Below are 19,960 nucleotides of genomic sequence, written 5' to 3'. Positions count from 1 at the left end.
GGCTCCAGGCTCTGAGCCATCAGCCCAGAGCCCGACGCGGGGCTCGAACTCACGGACCGCGAGATCGTGACCTGGCTGAAGTCGGACGCTCAACCGACTGCGCCACCCAGGCGCCCCATAACCACTGGTTCTTAAGAAGTCTTGCTATATGGGTACCGTTGTGTGCTGCAGTATTAAGCTTTCTTTTGTTCAAAGCGGTCTTTTTTTTTAATTTTTATTTTTTAATCTCTACACCCAACATGGGGCTCAAACTCACGGCCGAGATCAAGAGTCACACACTACTAACTGAGCCAGCTAGGAGCCCCACAGGACTTATTTTTAACATGTGTTAGCTACTATTTCATCACACATTTTGTGTAAGTTCCTGGTAATATGGTTCTAAAGTATGTCCTGTGTCTGATCTTCAGCTGAGGAAAGATGAGAAATGGCCGTCATCTTTCTGCCTAAGGCCGGTCATTCACTTTTCTTTTCACTGGGCTATGGGCTAGAATTATTCTCTGGAACAGGTGAACAAAGCAGCATATGCTTGTGATTCCAAAAGCATTTGTCACCTTCACCATGTTTGTTCCATTGAAAATTGCATGACAGTTTCCTGTACTGATGTTTCATTCTATAGAAGTTTTGCAGAGTTGACACTGTGCTTCTAATTCATTCCCACAAGAGATGACGAATTCCCAGATTGAGATTTTTATTAAAAGTCTCATGGCCTAAATAGAATCACAAAGCTAAGAAATACAGTACAATTTTTAAGCAGTTATTTTATTTGATTTTATGATTCTATGGAAGTGAGAATTATGTTCTCATCTATTCTGTTGTGTTTTGTCTTGATTATTTTCATTTTTATGAATGTTTGGCTGCAAAAGGATATATTGTTCCAAAATTTACCTTGGAATATGTTTTCTTTGTATTTATATTGTCAGTCTGTTTCCATTTTTATTTAGTGATTTGAATTTTTTTTGTAAAGTTTATTTACTTATTTAAGTAATGTCTACACCCAGTGTGGGGCTTGAACTCACGACTCCAAGATCAAGAACAGCATGCTCTTCCAACTGAGCCAGCCAGGTGCCCCAATGATTTGAAAATTTTGATGGTTTCTGTACATAAAACGAACAGTTTTCTAAATATCACTAATTACTGTCATTTATTTTTTCAAGACATATTTCTATTTCAGATGATAGAATTTCAGCCCATAAAGCACAAAACTAGATTTTCACCTGAAGATACATGTAGATGCTTACCTACAGATGACTTAGAAGTTTACTAAGTCTCAGTGACTTTGTCCACATTGCAGACTCTGTTATGCTGATCAGATATAAATATAACAGTAACATGCATGATCGCATGACATATATGCACTTTTTGGTAATGCCTGAGATAATGCTGAAGTAGGTATTCTGCTATTTGACCTTTCAGAAGTCAAGATCAATACCACGTACGGGTGTCACACGATGAGCTGACTTGTCATTTCATTAAGCCCAAGTTGCATTGCAGTCCAGTTCTTGAACTCTGAGGTACCAAGTCTGTGTGAGGCAGGATAAGATACCAAAACGCAGTCTTAGTTCTGTTACAGAGGAGGAAGAGGGCAAGTGGCTGCTAGGTAGCAGCCCCCAAATCACTGTACCACGCCTCAGGCTCGTCTTGTACCCCTTTCCCACTGCTCGCTTTTCTGGAGCGGTACCAGCTGTTTTTCAGTTACCCTAATTTGGCACAGGTTTTTTTCCTATAATTTTTCAGCGATTCATATTTTTTAGAGGAAGATCATCAAGTAATATTTTCCTTTCTTTTAAGAGGGCAAAGCAAGGGTGTAGAAGGCCACCACATGAGTGGAAAATGTTCTTGGAGTGGGAATCGCATCATTTCTGTGGTGCTGGAAATATTCTCTGCCACTGTCCAGTTCGGCAGCCACTAACCACATGTGGTGGTTGAGCTCTTGAAATGTGACTGGTGCCACTGAGGAACTGAATGTTACATTTTATATCATTTTATTTGACTTAAATTTAAATAGTCGCACGTGGTCAGTGGCTACCATATTGGATTGTTCAAGTTAACACTGTCATTCACCAGTCTGAGACCATCTCTGAACTCAGGCTACTTATCTTAAAAGTAAGGATTATCTTTTGCATAGATTTGAGAACCAAATACCATCGTGGATATAAAAGCTCTTTGAAACTCATAAATTGAAAATATAAAAGGACCTTATCCATATTATGGCACCGCGGTCTTTTTTCATAGCAAAATTGGAAGCACTACTTTTTGTTGCTTATCTCAGTCCTATTCTTTCCCCTGTTCCATTGATTGCTGCTTTTAATGGGGAAAAACCTATAGTCTGTCATGTAAATAGGGAGAGGAAAGCAAAATTAAGATAAAAGACTAAATGGGGAGACAAAATAATTCATTATTGTTGAATTGTGGTTGAAACTTACTGGCTCTTAAAAAGGTTTGAAAGTGAGGGGTGCCTGGCTGGCTCAGTTGAGTAAGTGTCTGATTCTTAATCTTAGCTCAAGTCTTGATCTCAGGGTCTTGAGTTCAAGCCCCTCATTGGGCTCCCAGCTGAGTGTGCAGCCAACTTAAAAAAACAAAAAAAAAAAAGAAAAGGTTTGAAAGTGAAAATTGAAGACAGATCTTTTGATAAATGAAAATTATATGTATAAAAATTCACGCATACATATATGTCCATTTTTTTAAATGTTTATTTATTTTTGACAGAGAGAGAGAAAGAGTATGTGTGTGTGTGTGTGTGTGAGAGCTAGGGAAGGGCAGAGAGAGAGGGAGACACAATGTAAAGCAGGCTCCAGGCTCTGAGCTGTCAGCATAGAGCCTGATATGGAGCTTGAACTCACAAACCATGAGATCATGACCTGAGCCAAAGTCAGATGCTTAACTGACGCCCCACACACGTCCATATTTTAAAATATGGTCAAGATAGAAAGTTACAAAGACAAAAATAAAAATCACTCAAAATCTCACCATCCAGAATAGCTATTGTCAATGTTTTTGTTTGTTTTAATTTTTTTCATGTTTACTTATTTTTGAGGGCAGGGGGAGGAGAGTGTAAGCAGGGGAGGAGCAGAGAGAGAGGGAGACACAGAATCTGAAGCAGACTCCAGGCTCTGAGCTGTCAGCACAGAACCTGATGCAGGGCTTGAGTTTTTGAACTGTGAGATCATGACCTGAGCTGAAGTCGAACACTCATGACTGAGTCCCCCAGGCACCCCAGTGTTTGTTTGTTTGTTTTATTATTTATTTATTTTATTATTATTTTATTTTTTATTTTATTTTTTTAATGTTTATTTATTTTTGAAGGAGAGGAAGGCAGAGCATGAGTAGGGGAAGAGCAGAGAGAGAGGGAGACACAGAATCTGAAGCAGGTTCCAGGCTCTGAGCTGTCAGCACAGAGCCTGATGTGGAGCTCGAACCCACAAAATAGGAGATCATGAGCTGAGTCAAAGTCAGATGCTTAACCACTGAGCCACCCAGGCGCCCCTGTTTGTTTTTTTTAAGTTTATTTATTTATTTTGAGAGAGTGTGTGAGCATGAGTGGGGCAGGGGCAGAGAGAGGGAGAGAGAGAATCCCAAGCTGGGTCCATGCTGTCAGCACAGAGGAGCCCAACACAGGGCTGCAACCCACAAACCTTGAGATCATGACCTGAGCCAAAATCAAGAGTCAGATGCTTAACTGAGTCACCCAGGAACCCCATCTATGTTTTGATGTGTCTTTTCAGGTATCTTTTTCTTATACATGGGTAACTTTGTAAAAAACACAAATATGGTGGCGAGGGGTGCCTGGGTGGCTCAGCTGGTTAAGCGTCTGACTTGGGCTCAGGTCATGATCTCACGGCTCCTGAGTTCAAGCCCGGCATCGGGCTCTGTGCTGATAGCTCAGAGCCTGGAATCTGCTTCGGATTCTGTGCGTCCCTGTCTCTCTCTGCCTCTCCCTCGCTTATGCGCTCTCTCTCTCTCTCTCTCTCTAAGAATAAATAAAACATTAAAAAAATAATAAAATCCCCACAAATATGGGAATATGCTGTGTTAGCCTGCATTTTTAAAAATGTATTATTGATATTTTTACATGTGAATAGACATACATCTACTTAAAAGATCTATAGGTTTTTAATTACAAACATAATAGTTACACAAAGTTAAAAATTCAAGCATTGTATAAATATAGAATGTACAAAAAAATTTCATAATTCATATCCCCCATGGCATTATTAATTGGTGTACTGTTCTGTCTTTAAATACACATACATATACAGGTATACATACATATTAGTGTGACTTTAGATTTTGGTTTTATAAAAACTAAACTACACTGTATATACTCTTCTTAAGCTTGTTTTTTCACTCAGCAGCATATGTTTTGTATGCTTACTTAACACGTTATTGTATTTCATACAATGGCATATTTAATCAGTTTAGTGGTGAGCTGGTTTCATTTTTTTGCTAATAAATAGATATCATTGTACTAACAAATATCTGTGTGTGTGTGTGTTTCTTGGTATAGATTCCTAGAAGTAAAATAAGGAGTCGACGTGTGTAACTTTTCTTTTTTTTTTTTAAATTTTAGAAAGAGAGCGTGAGCAGGGAGAGGGACAGAGGGAGAGAGAGAATCTTAAGCAGTCTCCATGCTTAATGCAGAGCCCAGTGCGGGGCTTGATCCCACAACCCTGGGATCATGACCTGAGCCAATATCAAGAGTTGGAGGCTCAACCAACTGAGCCACCCAGGAGCCCCAGAGTGTGTGTGCTTTTAATATTTTTATATTTATTGTGAGATTGCTGTATAGGGAAGTAACATTAATTCAGCAGAGCATGAAAATGTCTTCAGAATGAGTATTGCCATATTCATTTGGGGAAAAAAAGCTTTATCCTTGCTAGTGGATTTTCTTCATGTTAATCTTAGCTTGAAATTCAGCTAGATAAGTTTATGTGGACATATTGTTAGGGAACTGTAGAGCCCACATTTTGCCTGTATTACCTTGAAGAAACCCACTGCCATTCCTTGAGTTCTGATTCCTGGATCTGTAAACTGCTTCTTCCTCCCTTACTTCCATCTCTTACATTCCCCTAAAAGGTAGGGAAATAGAAAATTCAGTGACTCTGGATTTCCTTGGCATACCACATAGAAAACATGATTTAGTGACTAAGAAACATAAGGCTAGTAGTCAGTACTAAGCATTCCATTTGATTCATTCAACATTCCGTTACTGATTTGGCAGGTTATTTGGCTTTGAATACATTTTATATAAACACACTTCTCCATTTTCTCCTCAGTCACCAGAGTTTGTTCTTTGTAAATACTCAGTGTGGTGTATGAGCTTTAGAATAAGATGGAGTTTACTTCTTTGGCTGGTTGAGTACTTTATATATATATATTTTAACATTTATTCATTTTTGAGAGACAGAGTGCAAGCAGGGGTGGGACAGAGAGAAGGGAGACACAGAATCTGAAGCAGACTCCAGGCTCTGAGCTGTTAGCATAGAGCCCGACGTGGGGCCTGAACCCACAAACTGCGAGATCATGACCTGAACTGAAGTTGGGCACCTGACAGAGCCACCCGGGTGCCCTGGCTGGTTGAGTACTTTAAATCAAAGGTATTTCATAGACTCCAGTTAAACACACACACACACACACACACACACACACACACACACACACACACACAGTTTGGCTTAAAAATTGAATTTAAGAGTAATTACTGCCCTTAAAGAGAATTAGGAATAAAACAACAATATTAACTGTGTGGAGTAAAAAAAAAAAAAAAAAAAAAACATGTATTGAAAGAAATAGTGATTTGGGTTAGGTAGAGTCTTGGAGAGCTTTCTAGAAGAAATTAGATACTCAACCTGGTTTTTAAAGTTGGTGGGATTTTGCGGTCTAGATACATAGCGTGGGAGGTGTACTCTGAATGAGAGTGAGGAGAAGGCATGGAAAACACCATGGGTGCAAGGTTGAGTGCCAGCAATATCTTGGAAATAGCATACAGCTTCCTCTGACTGGAGTAGATCATCTGACCTGAGAAAAAGCAGGAGAGGGGGAAGGGATATGGGTAGGAGAGAAGGAGAGAGAGTGACCCCTTAAGTGTGTAAAGTGTGTAAAGACTTGGAGGAATAACTGAGTATTTTTATTTTATTTTATTTTTTACATTTAATTTTGAGAGACAGAGCACAAACAGGGTAGGGGCAGAGAGAGAGGAGACACAGAATACGAAGCAGGCTGCAGGCTCCAGGCTCTGAGCTGTCAGCACAGAACCCGATGTGGGGCTCAAACCCATGAACTGTGAGATCATGACCTGAGCCGAAGTTGGATGTTTAACCGACGGAGCCACCCAGGCACCCCTAACTGAGTATTTCTGACCAACAAAAGTACTAGAGAAACCATCAGTCCAGTGTGAATATGACTTCTAAAGGGCTCACGTGAGTCCTGTCCACTGGGACACTGCTGGACTTAACTGTCTCAGAAAACTTACAGCCACCTAAACTTCTCATGCTTCACATTCCCTGTACTCTTCGTCATCTCCCCAAATGTCATCCCTGGTATTCCCACACTGCGTCCCACTTCTCCTCCTGACTCAGGATTATCAGCTCGTACTCCATCATGTCTGTCTTCTCAACCTTGAACTGCATCATCACACTATGTTTCAGGGACCCTCGCCTGGTAAAAGCCAAGCCCTGGACCTATCAAACTGGTCTTTTTTATTTGCTCTTATGATAGACCCAGTACAAGGGCTGCTGAGCCTTGCTGGAGAAAATTAGGCTACTTAGTCAATAAATTTACACTTGCTAACCTCACTTGTCTTAAATCTGCTGGGCTATCCTCCTCGGCTGTATCCTAGGCTTCTTTTTCCCATTTCGTGCAGTACCTTTTTCATATTCTTTCCATTAGCCGCATATTTCCGTCTTGCTACTCAAAGAAGTACTTCTTCAGACCTGAATGCCCATTCCTGCTGGCACGTCTGCACCCATTCTCTCCTCCTTCCCTCCTGTCTCAGTAGAAGATGTGCTCATCCTCCTCTGTTAGGCCAGTCCCATCCTCCCTGTCCACAGGTCTTGTCTCTTCTCATCCTCACAGGGACATGAACTTCTCAATTATGACTTTTCTCTTTTGAATATTAGTCCTTGCCCTCTCTCCTGCATCTTTTCCTTCAGTATTCAAATCTTGCAGTGGTCACCTGGTGTTTTACCAGACTAGGACCAGCCCCCCCTCCAATCTAGTCAAGTATAACTCTGGGAACCACAGCATAAATAAATACAAGGCAGTCCTCCTTTTGGCCACCGTTGATTGGTCCAAGAGTGGACACCTGACTTGAATTGGACCAATCACCGTTCTTCACCAGGATTTCGCATTTGAAATGAAATCCTGTTTCTCTCTCTTTTGGTGGCTGAAATTCAGAATGTATACATGTTTGGAACTGTTGGGAGTCAAGTTCTATGTGAAGATTGGAGAGTAGAAAACAATGATAGCAATGAGAAAACAATGAGAGAAGAATGTGAATGAATTTGAATCGATTATAGCAGAAAGGTAAAAACAGCATTCCCTGAGCTTATTTTACAGGCAGTGATTCCCAGCCCTTTTCATGTCATGACCCACATAGAAAATGGTACTATCAGTACTGCCTGTTGAGGGAAATGGATAAGGCTGCGCTTATGGCTGGTAGGCACACCTGTAATCTGAGCACAGGTTAGGAAGCTGTGTTCTACAGTGTTCTGGGAGAGCACACCTGTAACCCACACCCAGGTGGGGTCACCCTGTTCCAGTATCTGGTTCCAGTTCTTTGCTTGAGTCCCAGTCTGTAGGTCCTGTGAGATATTGACATAACCTTCCCGTAGATGTCATTTCCTCCAAGCTGCCTTCCTGAACTCCCAGCTGCTCCTCCCGTGTGCTCTGGTAACACCCTGGGCCCTGTACTCTTAATTATCTAATTATTTGTATACCCTGTTGAACTGTGAGTCCCAAGAGGGTAGGAAGCACATCTGCCGTTTTATCATTTTAGCCCCAGTGCCTTGGAGTGTCGTAAACATCTCCCGAATGAAGGAATTATGTTCTGCGCAGATAAAAAGATTAAGAAGCAGATTGTAACTAGAACAAAGTCTTAAGTAAATATTCTTTCTTTCTAAAGGAGACAACTTTTGAATGGGCGCCCTGGAAAGGAAAGTGCATGAGAACTATGTCTTTCTGGCATTTTCACTCAAGGAGCTTTTTCAGAGCATGAAAGCTTCCAGTTTCTCATATTTCGACTTGAATTACATATCTCTGTATTCATATTGGAAAATAAGACTCAGGCCATCTTCAGAATAACAAATCTCTTGTGAAAAAAAATGCTTCAAAAATCCTGAGAATAAATATGCAGGCATAACAACATGGGCAGTTTCTCTGTGTTGTCCGCTGGCAGAGTTATGTATTCATTCTTATTTATCAATACTGAAAAATATAAGGAGGGTCAGTTTCTCACAGGGTCAGTCTCCTTCCTCTGAGGTTCTCCTTCATTCTCTTTCCTTCTCTGAAGGTAGCCCTTCACCCCGATTGGTTGTCTGTCACAGAATTTCCAGGTTTGGTGCTTCACTCTGCTTTGGTGTGAGAGACCAGACTACAAGCGGTTAGCAACTGTGTGTGACTCCATGTAGCTTGACCCAGATTTTTAAAGCATTAGTCTCTCCTAGGGTCTTCCTCGTGCCTTTGGTTCTTAGACCCCACTACTACAGCTTCTAGCTATTTTGGTAAGCCTCCATATGCTTTGAATTCTGGCTGAAGTTTTTTTCTTTATTCATTGCATGGCTTTTGTAAAAATAAGGTTCTTTCTTCATTGGGATGTAGGCATATCTCTGTTTAACACTGAATTTAAAAACTGGCGTCTGGGTGGCTCAGTCATTTGAGGGATCCAACTTCAGCTTGGGTCATGATCTCGCAGTTCATGGGTTTGAGCCCCACATCAGGCTCTGTGCTGATGGTGCAGAGTCTGCTTGGGAATATCTCTCCCTCCCTCTCTTTCTCTGCTCCTCCCCCATTCACTCTCTCTCTTTATCTCTGAAAATAAACTTTAAAAAAAAAACAACTGTCCATCTGGCTCTCTCCAACAGCTGGGCCTGCCTTCTTGGCTTAGAGCTTAGTCCTCCCTGCTTTTGCTTCTCTTTGGTTTTTGACATTTCCTGTATTTATGGTCAAAATTAAGACTCTGCTGTCCTGCTTTTTTTCCCTTCCATTTTTGTTTTGCTAACCATACATTATTTTGGCATAATTATATCACAAAAGGAGATATGGCTCAGCAGCAATTACTTCAAAAACCTTAGGGGAAACAGTATATGAAGTTGTAACCCTTCATAGGTTAATTTAAACATTTAATGTAAGTTAAAATAAAGTCCCAATTTGATTGGAGTGGAGTCAGGTGTACAGGAGGGAACTTGGCTAAGTAATTTCAAAATTAATATGGAAAAAATAAATATGTGATAGTGGCATAGAAAAGTTTGAAAGAGAAGAGTATGGAACCAGGATATAATCTAATCTACCACTGGTACTCCAAGTAGCTTCTTGGCTGTCCTCTTGACTTCTTCTGGTAAAGTATTTTTCATCTTCTTATAGCCAAGTAGTCTTTCTAAAATGCTTATCTTCATGATTGAACTCTTCAGTGGCTTGCCTCACCCTCAGGATAAAGGATGAACCCACTGAAGGTCTTGCATGACCTCACTGGACCCTTGTCCAGCCTCAGACACCTTCGTGCTCCGTTCGCAGTGAAATGCTCTCAGCCTCTGCTAGCGCAGAGCTTTCTAGCACACCTCTCCCTCAGCCACAAGACATCACCCCTCCAAGAACCATTTTCTCATTCCCCAGCTCCAGGTTAGGGGTCCGTTAGCTCCCTCTGCATATCCTATCATCCATATCACACACTATTGTCACTGCCCATTGACTTGTCTCCATCTTCCTACCAGCCCGTAGGTGCCATAAGGACAGAGACCAGGTGTGTCAGGTTGACCATTTTAATCCTAGAATTTAACACAGTGCAGGTGCTCAGTGAATATTGGCCAAATGAAATAATTACAAGGCTGTATGCGATGTCTGTATAAGGCTATAGATGTTCCCCAATACAGCAAGAATAAAAGGACAAATTGAAAGAACTGAAAAGACAGCCCAGCAGACTGCTGCATGTATAAAAATTTAATAAGTGATTAAGTATGCATCATACATCCGAAGAAGAAAGGAATATTTACTTGATAAATGGTACTGCCACAGCTGGCTATCAGTTTAGGAAAAGATAAGATTTAGAGATGAGTCCAGTACAATACCCTCAAAAAAGGTTGCTAAGGAATTAAAGAGTTAAATATTTTTAAAAACTGGAAGAAAATGGATGTGAATATTTACAGAGAAATACTCATAGAGTATATATATACAGAATATTGTAGAGAAAAGACTTTTTAAGTTTATTTATTTATTTTAAGAGAGAGAGCTTGCACGTGTGCACATGCGAGCCAGGAAGGGGCAGAGAGAGAGAAAGAGAGAGAGAGAGAGAGAGAATCCCAATCTAGCTCTGCACTGTTAGTGCGGGGCTCGAACTCACGAACTGAACTCATGACCTGAGTCAAAATCAAGAGTCAAACACTTAACCAACTAGACCACCCAGGTACCCCAAGAAAAGACATTTCTAAGGTAGGGTATGATTACAGATTTGACCACATAAAAGTTTTAAAAGCCCAAAGCAAATTACATCCCAGGAAATGATTCTAGTAAATAAAATAAATAAAAATATCTTAAAAATATCACATATATTGTATATTAAATATATATAAAAGGAAAAGAAAAAGGTTAATATGTTAAATGAATGAGAACAATTCTAAAGACCCCAATAGGTAAATGCATATGCAGAAAATGAACAGACCATTTGTAAAAGTAAAGTATAAACAGCAAAATTAAAATATTTTTAATTTTACTAGTAGTCACAGAACTAAATATTAAAACAACAAAATACTGATAATTTTTTTTCTATCAAACTGATAAAAATTTTTTTTTTTTTAAGCCAGAGTTGGTGAGGACATGGTGAATGGATATTCTCACGCATTGTTGAGTACCAACATCAATTGATAGAGTTCATTCTGAAGCTTTTTGGCTCTGTGTATATCAATACCAAGTGGTCATATACATTAAGTAACTCTACTTCTTGTAAATCTAGGTTAAGGAAACATTTTAGGTACAGATAGAGCTTTAAAAGATGGTCATCAAAGCATTAAATTACAGTAAGAATTAGAAGTGGTCTAAACCTCCAGCAGTAGAAAAATAAATGATGACTTATCTACTTGAGAGAATAATATATAACTATTAAAAATGAATATGAGCCACATCTGGGAGAAAAGATTTTCACAATACATATATCTGATGAAAGACTTACAACCAGAACATAAAAGGGACTCCTACCAAAAAAAAAAAAAAAAGGCACTTTAAAAAGAAGAAAACCAGATGATACATTCCCCAGAGTAACTAAAAGTAAAAATCCAAATATTGGTGAAGATAAGAAGCAGATAAACTCATTACCTATTGCTGGAGAGTCACTTTGGAAAACCTTTCTCAGTATTTCCCAGGCCAACTATACACCTGTCCTATGATTCAGCACTTCTTTTTTTTTTTTTAATTTTTTTTTTAAGTTTATTTATTTTTGAGACAGAGAGAGACAGAGCATGAACGGAGGAGGGTCAGAGAGAGAGGGAGACACAGAATCGGAAGCAGGCTCCAGGCTCTGAGCCATCAGCCCAGAGTCCGACGCAGGGCGCAAACTCACAGACCGCGAGATCGTGACCTGAGCCGAAGTCGGACGCTCAACCGACTGAGCCACCCAGGCGCCCCATCAGCACTTCTAACTCCTAGGTATATACTCAGGAGTAATGAGTTCAGGTGTCCACCAGAAGACATAAACAAGGTTGTTCCTTGCAGCTTTAATCAAAGTAGCCCCAGGGCGCCTGGGTCTGACTCTTGATTTTGTTCTGTCTTGGTCCAAGGGTCCTGGGATCAAGTCCCATTGAGCTGCACCCTTGGTGGCGTGGAGCTTGCTTGAGAGTTCTCTCTCTCTCTCTCTCTCTCTCTCTCTCACTCTCTCTCCCTCTGTCCCTGTCCCCTGCTGCATGTGCACATGTGCTCTTTCTCTCAAATAATAATAATAATAATAATAATAATAATAATAATAATAATAATAAAGTAGCCCCAAACTGGAAACAACCCAAATGTACATCAACAGGAGAATGCATTAAACAAGTTGTGGTATACTCCTATATGGAATGCTGTGTGGCAATAACAAGAGAACAAACGAATGACATATACAACAAACAACATGAACAAATCTCACTGACATCATGGTGAACAAGAGAAGAGAGATCAAAGGAGCACCTCCTAAATGATTCCATTTATGTGATGCAAGAACAGGCAAATTAGTTGATCATGACTGGTATCAGAATAGTTACCCCTGGGCAGGAGAATTGACTGAGAACAGGCACAGGGGAACCTTCTGCTGTGATGAAAATTTCCTGTTTGTTAATCTGTATGCAGTTACAGAGGTCTATACATATGTCCAAATTCAACAGACTCTATGGTTCATATGAATGACCCCTTTACATTTCTCATTAATTAAAAAAAAAAAAAAATGGAGGAGATGCCTGGCTGGCTCAGTCGGTGGAGATTGCAACTCTTGATCTTGGGGTTGTATGTTCGAGCCCCATGTTGGGTGTAGAGATTACTTTAAAAATAGAATAAAAACTTTTTTTAAAAAATTAAATTAAATAAATAAATAAATAAATAAAAATTTGGGAAAAAATTGTATATGTGGCCTTGGATAAGTCAGTTCATTTTCCTAAGCTTTAATATTCTCATTTGTAAATCATAATAATACTTAACTTGCTGGTTTACTTTTAGAATAGCACATGGTCAGTGTGTAATAAATCGCAGTTTATTTTCAACTAGAAATATTTTTAAATGATTATGATATGTGAAATATGTATAATTTGAATAATATGGTTAGAGAAATACAAAAGAAACAAAACTCCCTTATGCATTAAAAAATTCACAAAATTTATTCAGTAGATGTCTTTAGTTGGCGGGATTAGTTTTTTCTTCCTATTTTTAGTTTACAAAAATGTTTAATGAGCATTGCTTTTAGAATGAAACCTATTAATCTTCAAACATTAGAAAAATTCAGTCAAGGGGCACCTGGCCGGGTCAACTGGTAGAGCATGTGACTCTTGATCTCAGGGTCATGAGTTTGAGTCCTGCATTAGGGGTAGAGTTTACTTAATAAAAAAAATTGGGGGGGGGGGGTGGTGCACTTCAGTGGCTCAGTCAGTTAAGCATCTAACTGTTGATTTCGGCTCAGGTTATGATCTCAATCTCACGGTTCATGAGTTCAAGCCCTGTGTCGGACTCTGTGCTGACAGTGCACGGAGCCTGCTTGGGATTGTGTCTCCCTCTTTGTCTCTGCACGTCCCCTGCTCGCTCTCTTTTTGTCTCTCAAAATAAAACATAAAAATAAATAATAACAATTAAAATTGTAAATTTCAGTCAATAGTAAGTTCAGTATGAACCTACAATTAGTGTGAATCTCCAAATATTCTCTTTTAGGTTAGATTAATTGAAGAGGATTAACTACAACTAAGGAGTGATATTTATCTGGTTTTAGGTGCTACCATTCTATTTTTTTAATGTTGCTCTTAATTTATTTTTGAGAGAAAAAGAGACACAGAGCATGAGCGGGGGAGGGGCAGAGAGAGGGAGACAGAATCCAAAGCAGGTTCCAGGCTCTGAGCTATCAGCACAGAGTCTCATGAGGGGCTTGAACTCATGAACTGCAAAATCATAAAGAGTTGAAGTCGGATGATTAACCTACTGAGCCACCCAGACACCTCTAGATGCCACCATTCTAAAGGGATATAAACCTAGAAGATGTTCAGAAAAAGCACAACCAGGAGAGCAAAGAGACTCTGGGCTGTGAAATGTGAAAGAAGGCAGAAAGAACTCTCGGAGAAAAAAATACCGAAAAGGATCTGATGGCTGTTTTCCAATTAGAAAGGCATTTGTGTGACAAAGCATTTGTTGTGTTCCCTGTGGTCTCAAGCAGGACTGGAATCAGCAGGTAGAAGCCATTCCAGGGAAGAGGTTTCTGGGCTGGATAAGAGAACCCTTTGTGGCGATGCTGTTCATGTATTCAAGACACTGATGGAGTGCTTTTCTGTTGTAGGTGCTCTGCTAAGTGTAGAGTTCGAAGAGTAGGTAAGGCATGGTCTTCAGTGAGCACGTACAGTGACGAAGGAGCCTGTGCGTAATGTTTTCAGTGCTACAGCACAAGTATGAACAGAATGTTCTGAGGGCACAGAGGAGGCAGCTTTCTCTTCTGCAGGGAATTGGAGGAGGTAACATTTCAGTCAAGTATTAAACAATGGATTAATCAATGTTTGCCAAGGAGCCACGCAGGGAATGGTATCTGGAGCAGAAAACCAGAGCTGTGTCTGATGAGCCTATCAAGGTATGTTTGGACAGATTGTTTAGGATCTTGTATGCCCCTTTATAGGCAATGGGAAGTTATTAAAGACGTTTAGGAAAGGGAGTAGTGTGTGTTTAGGGGGCGATATAACTCCAGCCATGGTGTGTAAGACCAGCTGGATGGGGAGAGACTGATGGCAAGATGGAAGTTGGGGGAACATCCTAATTCTCAGGGGGCAGATGATGCTGGCTGGGCGGGGTGTTGAGTGTTACTGGAATGAGGGGATTTGATCGCATAGCATGCATACCTGAGGGAGACCCAAGAGGTCTCGATGACAGATTGCTTCATGGGTTCAGAACTGGGTAAGGTGGAAGAAGGAATTGAGGGTCATGCTTGCAAAACTGGGGGCCTGCTGACCCTGACCTTACCCACAGGCACCTTTTGATCATGGTTGTAGGAACAGGGGAATGGACACCATCATGTGTCTGCTCCACGAGGGCAGGTACCATATCTGTTTGTTCACTGCTGTTTTCCCAGTGACTGGGACAATGAATGAATGAGGAATGAACGAACAAACGAACGATTTGCCATCTCTCCCAAAGTGGCCTACTAATTTGGTGGCAATTCTTGGACTTCTGTCTTTTGTACTTAATTAATATTGATCAGGTTAAACATGATGTCAGATGTTAAGTTTTGGATAAGTGGACTCATTTGTTCATTCAGCAAACAGTTATTGAGTGTCTACTCTATGCCAGGCACCATTTTTGACTCTAGAGGAAACAAAAAAGACAAAAGTCCATGCCCTCTTTGAGTTTTTATTCTAGTGAGTGGAGACAATGAAACTAACAATGAAGAAGGAAGATACACAGTGCATTAGATGGTGGCAGATACTGTGGAGGAAAAGTACAGAGAGGGGCGAGGTGGGGGGGAGTGTGGTGTATAAACTTCATGTAAAGTGGTCAGCGAAAGCTTCATGGAGCAGGTGACATTTGAAAGAAGTGGGGATGTGAGGAGGACAGGGGGGTCAGAGCTCAGGGTGAATTGGAGTCGGGGGTGCTGATGGAAAGCTGTGACACGTGTCTGAGATCGGAAGCCTTGGAGGGTTTGAGCAGAAGACTGATGTGATAGAACCTAACATGGTAACAGAACCACAGAGAGAACAAAACGAAGGGGAGGCAGGGGCAGAGGCAGGGATTCCAAGTGGGAGGCTGTGCGATGATCCAGGTTAGTCGATGGCGGCTTGCACCAGAATGGCAGCAGCAGAGGCGGTGGGCAGTCAGGTTCTGGATGTTGTCTGAGGGCAGGTACTGCTGGCAGATCAGCTGCCGGGTGGGGAAAGCGGGCTTGGGGACAGTATCGGGAGCTCAGCTGGAACACGTTACATGTGTAATGCCCCACAGACATCTAACTGCAGATGCTAAGCGGGCAGCTGGATATACTATTCTGAGGTTCAGGGGAGAAGTCCAAGCTGAAGATGTAAATTCCATTCTGAGAGAACTTGTTAAGGGAGTGTAATTTATGAACACCCAGGAAGGGGAATGCCATACACAATAGTGTGTGCTTTAGAATCATGTAGAAGTGCCTTGGGAAGATTTCAGATCATGTTTTGTAGACACGAAAACGTTTTATAGATCAGATAAATAAGTTGCTCACCTGTACCCAAGTGAAAAGTTGTTTGCATTTTAAAGGACAGTGGATTCTTAAATCATGTATAACCCCTATTACTTGCATTTGCTTTTTAGTTTTACTTTGAAAATAAAACATGCCTTTTTCCCAAGTCAGTAAAATTAGTGTAATAACATTTTTATTTATTTAGTTTTTAAAAATGTTTTTATTTATTTTTGAGACAGCGAGAGACAGAGCATGAGCAGGGGAGGGGCAGAGAGAGAGGGAGACACAGAATTCAAAGCAGGCTCCAGGCTCTGAGCTGTCAGCACAGAGTTGGACACGGGGCTTGAACCCACAAACTGTGAGATCATGACCTGAGCTGAAGTTGGACACTTAATCGACTGAGCCACCCAGGCGTCCCAACATTTTTATTTTTATTATTATTTTTTTAAATGTTTATTTATTTTTTCGGGGGTGGGGGGCAGAGATAGGGAGACAGAGGATCCCAAGCAGGCTGTGTGCTGACAACAGCAAGCCCAATGTCAGGCTCAAACTCACCAAGCATGAGATCATGACCTGAGCCAAAGTCAGATGCTAAAACTGACAGAGCCACGAGGCACCCCCGAAATCGATGTTTTTAAATGCAGCTGCCTTGACTCCAAATTTACTTTCTTAGCTTCTTTTGCCCTTCTCATTAGTGTTTGTTCTCAGATTTCAAGTGAATTTTAACAAGCATACGATATAATTAGGAAACATTGCAGAGTTTACCAGACTTAATCCCTAACTTAGGAATATCGGCTGTCAGAAGATTGGGAGCCAGAAATCATATTTAAGCATTTTTATAGCTAAACACTTCATAATATATGACCACGGATACTGTATTTACTCTAGTGTTACTTAGGATTTCCTGAATAGTATTTACTTTAGTAAGAAATTGTGGAAAATAGCCATCTTGATACAGTGGTATGAAATGGGGGATTTATTTATTGGTTAGTGAAATCTTTCCCCTTTCTTTTAATGTTTAGCCTTACATACCCAATTAAGTAGCATTTACTATTAACTGTATGTGTTGCGGAAAGCATTTGACCATGTCTGGGATTAGGGCAGTTGCCTCAGGCACCACCTGAAGAAGACAGAGCCTGAGTTGGTGAAAAGGTGGAACTATATTCATTCTTTTTTTTTTTTTTTTTGAGAACCATTTATGGAGAGTCTACTCTGTTTCAGGCATTTCCTTCAATCTGTAGATGTTAGATGCAGAGAAACTGAAAACAGGCTGGAAGATGGTGGACTACAACACAGTGCTCTGGTAGGGGAAAATAGATTCAAGAAGCATTGGGAGGCAGCCCCCACAAGTCCCACTCAGCTCCACATCATTCATATACTGACAGGAACTGACACTCATGTAACACTATGTGTCAGTGACAGTTCTAGCAGTTTACACGTATTAATTCTGAACAACAGCCCTAAATTAGCTTAATTTTGCACCTGGGGAAGCAGACGGAGAGGTGTAACTTGCCCAAGTTCACACAGCTAAGTGGTAGAGCCAGGATTTGACCTACTGTATGAATACCTTACGTGCATTCATCTGATGAATCCTTTTACCACACATGGAACATCGTCCCCCTATCCCCAAGGCTGTAGAAGCCTAGAGAGCCAGGTAGCTGAAGTCACACAGCTGGTAAGTGGCTGAGCCGAGACAGGGGCTCAGGTATGACTCGGTCTGTGCCACTGCATTGCTTCACTTAGGAAAAATCAGGAGACAGTGACAGACGCTTTGCACTCCTGAGTAATGACTACGGCAAGCCTGGTTACCTGATTAGGCAATTCACATTCCAAGAAAAGGAAGCAACAGGTCAACATGAGCTTATCTAAATATTTGTTTAAGAGTAACATGGAGGGGCGCCTGGGTGGCTCAGGTGGTTGAGCGTCTGACTCTCCATCTCAGCTCAGGTCTTGATCTCAGGGTTGTGAGTTCAAGCCCTGTGTTGGGCTCCACACTGGTGTGATGCCTACTTAAAAAAAAAAAAAAAAAAGTAATTTTCACCACACATGAGTCTAGTTACTTGCATTATACCAGTAATTAATTATGTGGGGTTTTTTTTTTTTACTGTGTTTATTTAGATTTGAGCATATGTTACTTTGTAATTGATCCTAAGCCTTCATATTAAAAACAAATTAGTGGAAGCCTGATGATCACATTTCTCTTTAACAGATATTTTAATGGGATTACTAAGTATTTCATTATCTGAAAGCATGTAATGCTCTATCAGCATGGGTTTTCCTAAGCAGTGTTCACAAATTAGAATAAAAATGAAATTCCATCTGTGAGAATTTACTTTGCTGCCTTTATATTCAAGGATATTTTTCATAGGTTTTCTGCATTAAAACTCAGCATGATCTAACATAGCAAAAAAAAAAAAAAAATTAAAGCCTATTTATTTTTCCTCAAGATCAACATGATGTGCTTTGAAAAAAATATTCTCTTAGCAGAATTTTGAAAGAATTTCTGATTAGATTAGCACTCTGTCAAAATTGCTGCTTAAAAATGTGTTGCATTCCATTTTTTAAAATTTGTGACATTATTTCTTCTATCTGTTGATCACAGGCCAGTGATAAATTTAAAAAAATCTCATCCTTCCCTGTCTTTTGTACTCATGTCAGTATCTTTTAAGATCTTTTCCTTTTGGGGGCGCCTAGGTGGCTCAGTTGGTTAAGCGTCCGACTCTTGGTTTCTGCTCAGGTCGTGATCTCATGGTTTGTGAGTTCGAGCCCCTTTTCCTTTGGTTGTAGAAAATTTAGAAAATGAGTTTTAAGTAAAAGGAAAAAAAAACCTAAATCTTCTATTTTGTGATAACTGTTTTTAATATTTTGTATATATCTGCCCAGACTTTTTTTACCCTACATATAATAATAACTGTGCAGAAGTGAAATAAATGCCTATGTGATTTTATTTTAAAAATAAAAATGGATTCATGCCATAAATAGGTACAAAACACTTTCATGTGTTGTTTAAAAACATTTTTATGTCAGTAGATCATATCTCTGCAGCATTATTTTTATCCACTTTGCACCCTACTGTATTTCAGAGCATCAGCTCTGCCTACCCCACTTTAATCCAGTGTTAGTGGCTCCTGGGGTGCTGTGCTGTTACCCACTTTGTGTATGATAGTCAGTGATAATTATGTTGTGATAAATGGCATTTTCACTGGATGGAGGAGTTTGCGTTAATGATGAATATCTTGATCTAAATGTTATGACTCTGTTCAACCCAGTTATTCAGAACACGGTTGAGGTGGAAGAAGTAAATTTAATTTCATGAAAGCTGAAATAGATCTTGTAATCAGTGCACCTTATTCATAGAGACCATCTCAGGCCTTTACCTGGGGCTCTTTTTCTCTATTACTTTAATTAGGACTCTAGGACAAGGCTTCAGTTACCTGGGAAAATTGATGATACCTCAATTAAAATGACTAAACCTATTAGGTCAACTCTTTTATTCTTAGAAGAAATGTTTATTTCATTAACAGTAAGGGGGAGGGAGAGACCTTTTATAAGGGTCTTTTTATACCTCATAGATACTTTTTGTTCCCACTTCAGAAAACCCCACAAGGCAGGTGTTCTGTCATGTCTGTGTCTCTTGTCTCTCTACTCATTTCCTCATTTTCTTGAAAAAGAGGAGACTCAAGGAGCAGCTCCTAGCAAGTGATAAAACTGAGGTACTGCCTCAGGAATGACTGGAAGCCCACGTTTCCAGGATTCATGCGGAGGTGTGGATAGGAGTCAAAGTGGAAAAAATAACTTTTGATTTGGGTACATGACTTTATCCACGTATTTGAAAATAGGCATGTCTGATATTCCGGTCATTATCTGCTAAAAAAAAGAAAGGGTGGGGGGGGATGAAAGCAC

At 40.3% G+C, this 19,960-nt stretch overlaps 1 protein-coding gene across 3 annotated transcripts in view; it reads left to right on the top strand.

Moving 5' to 3' along the window:
- The window catches only part of MYO1D (myosin ID), a 362,982-nt gene that overhangs the window by 35,721 nt on the left and 307,301 nt on the right, over positions 1-19,960 (top strand). The window contains exon 1 of one of the 3 annotated variants that reach the window (XM_060647780.3): positions 14,334-14,488. The exons of the other annotated variants lie outside the window; for them this stretch is intronic. Within the exon in view, the coding sequence (XP_060503763.3) occupies positions 14,475-14,488 (14 nt within the window). The 5' untranslated portion in view covers positions 14,334-14,474. Of the gene's footprint in view, positions 1-14,333; positions 14,489-19,960 lie in introns of those variants that run through there. 3 annotated transcript variants of the gene reach the window in all.

The sequence above is a fragment of the Panthera onca genome, chromosome E1 (genome assembly GCF_046562875.1).
Source record: "Panthera onca isolate mPanOnc1 chromosome E1, mPanOnc1 haplotype 2, whole genome shotgun sequence".
Classification (NCBI taxonomy): domain Eukaryota; kingdom Metazoa; phylum Chordata; class Mammalia; order Carnivora; family Felidae; genus Panthera; species Panthera onca.
The sequence above is the reverse complement of the archived record's forward strand: the minus strand, read 5'-3'. Positions and strand labels throughout refer to the sequence as shown.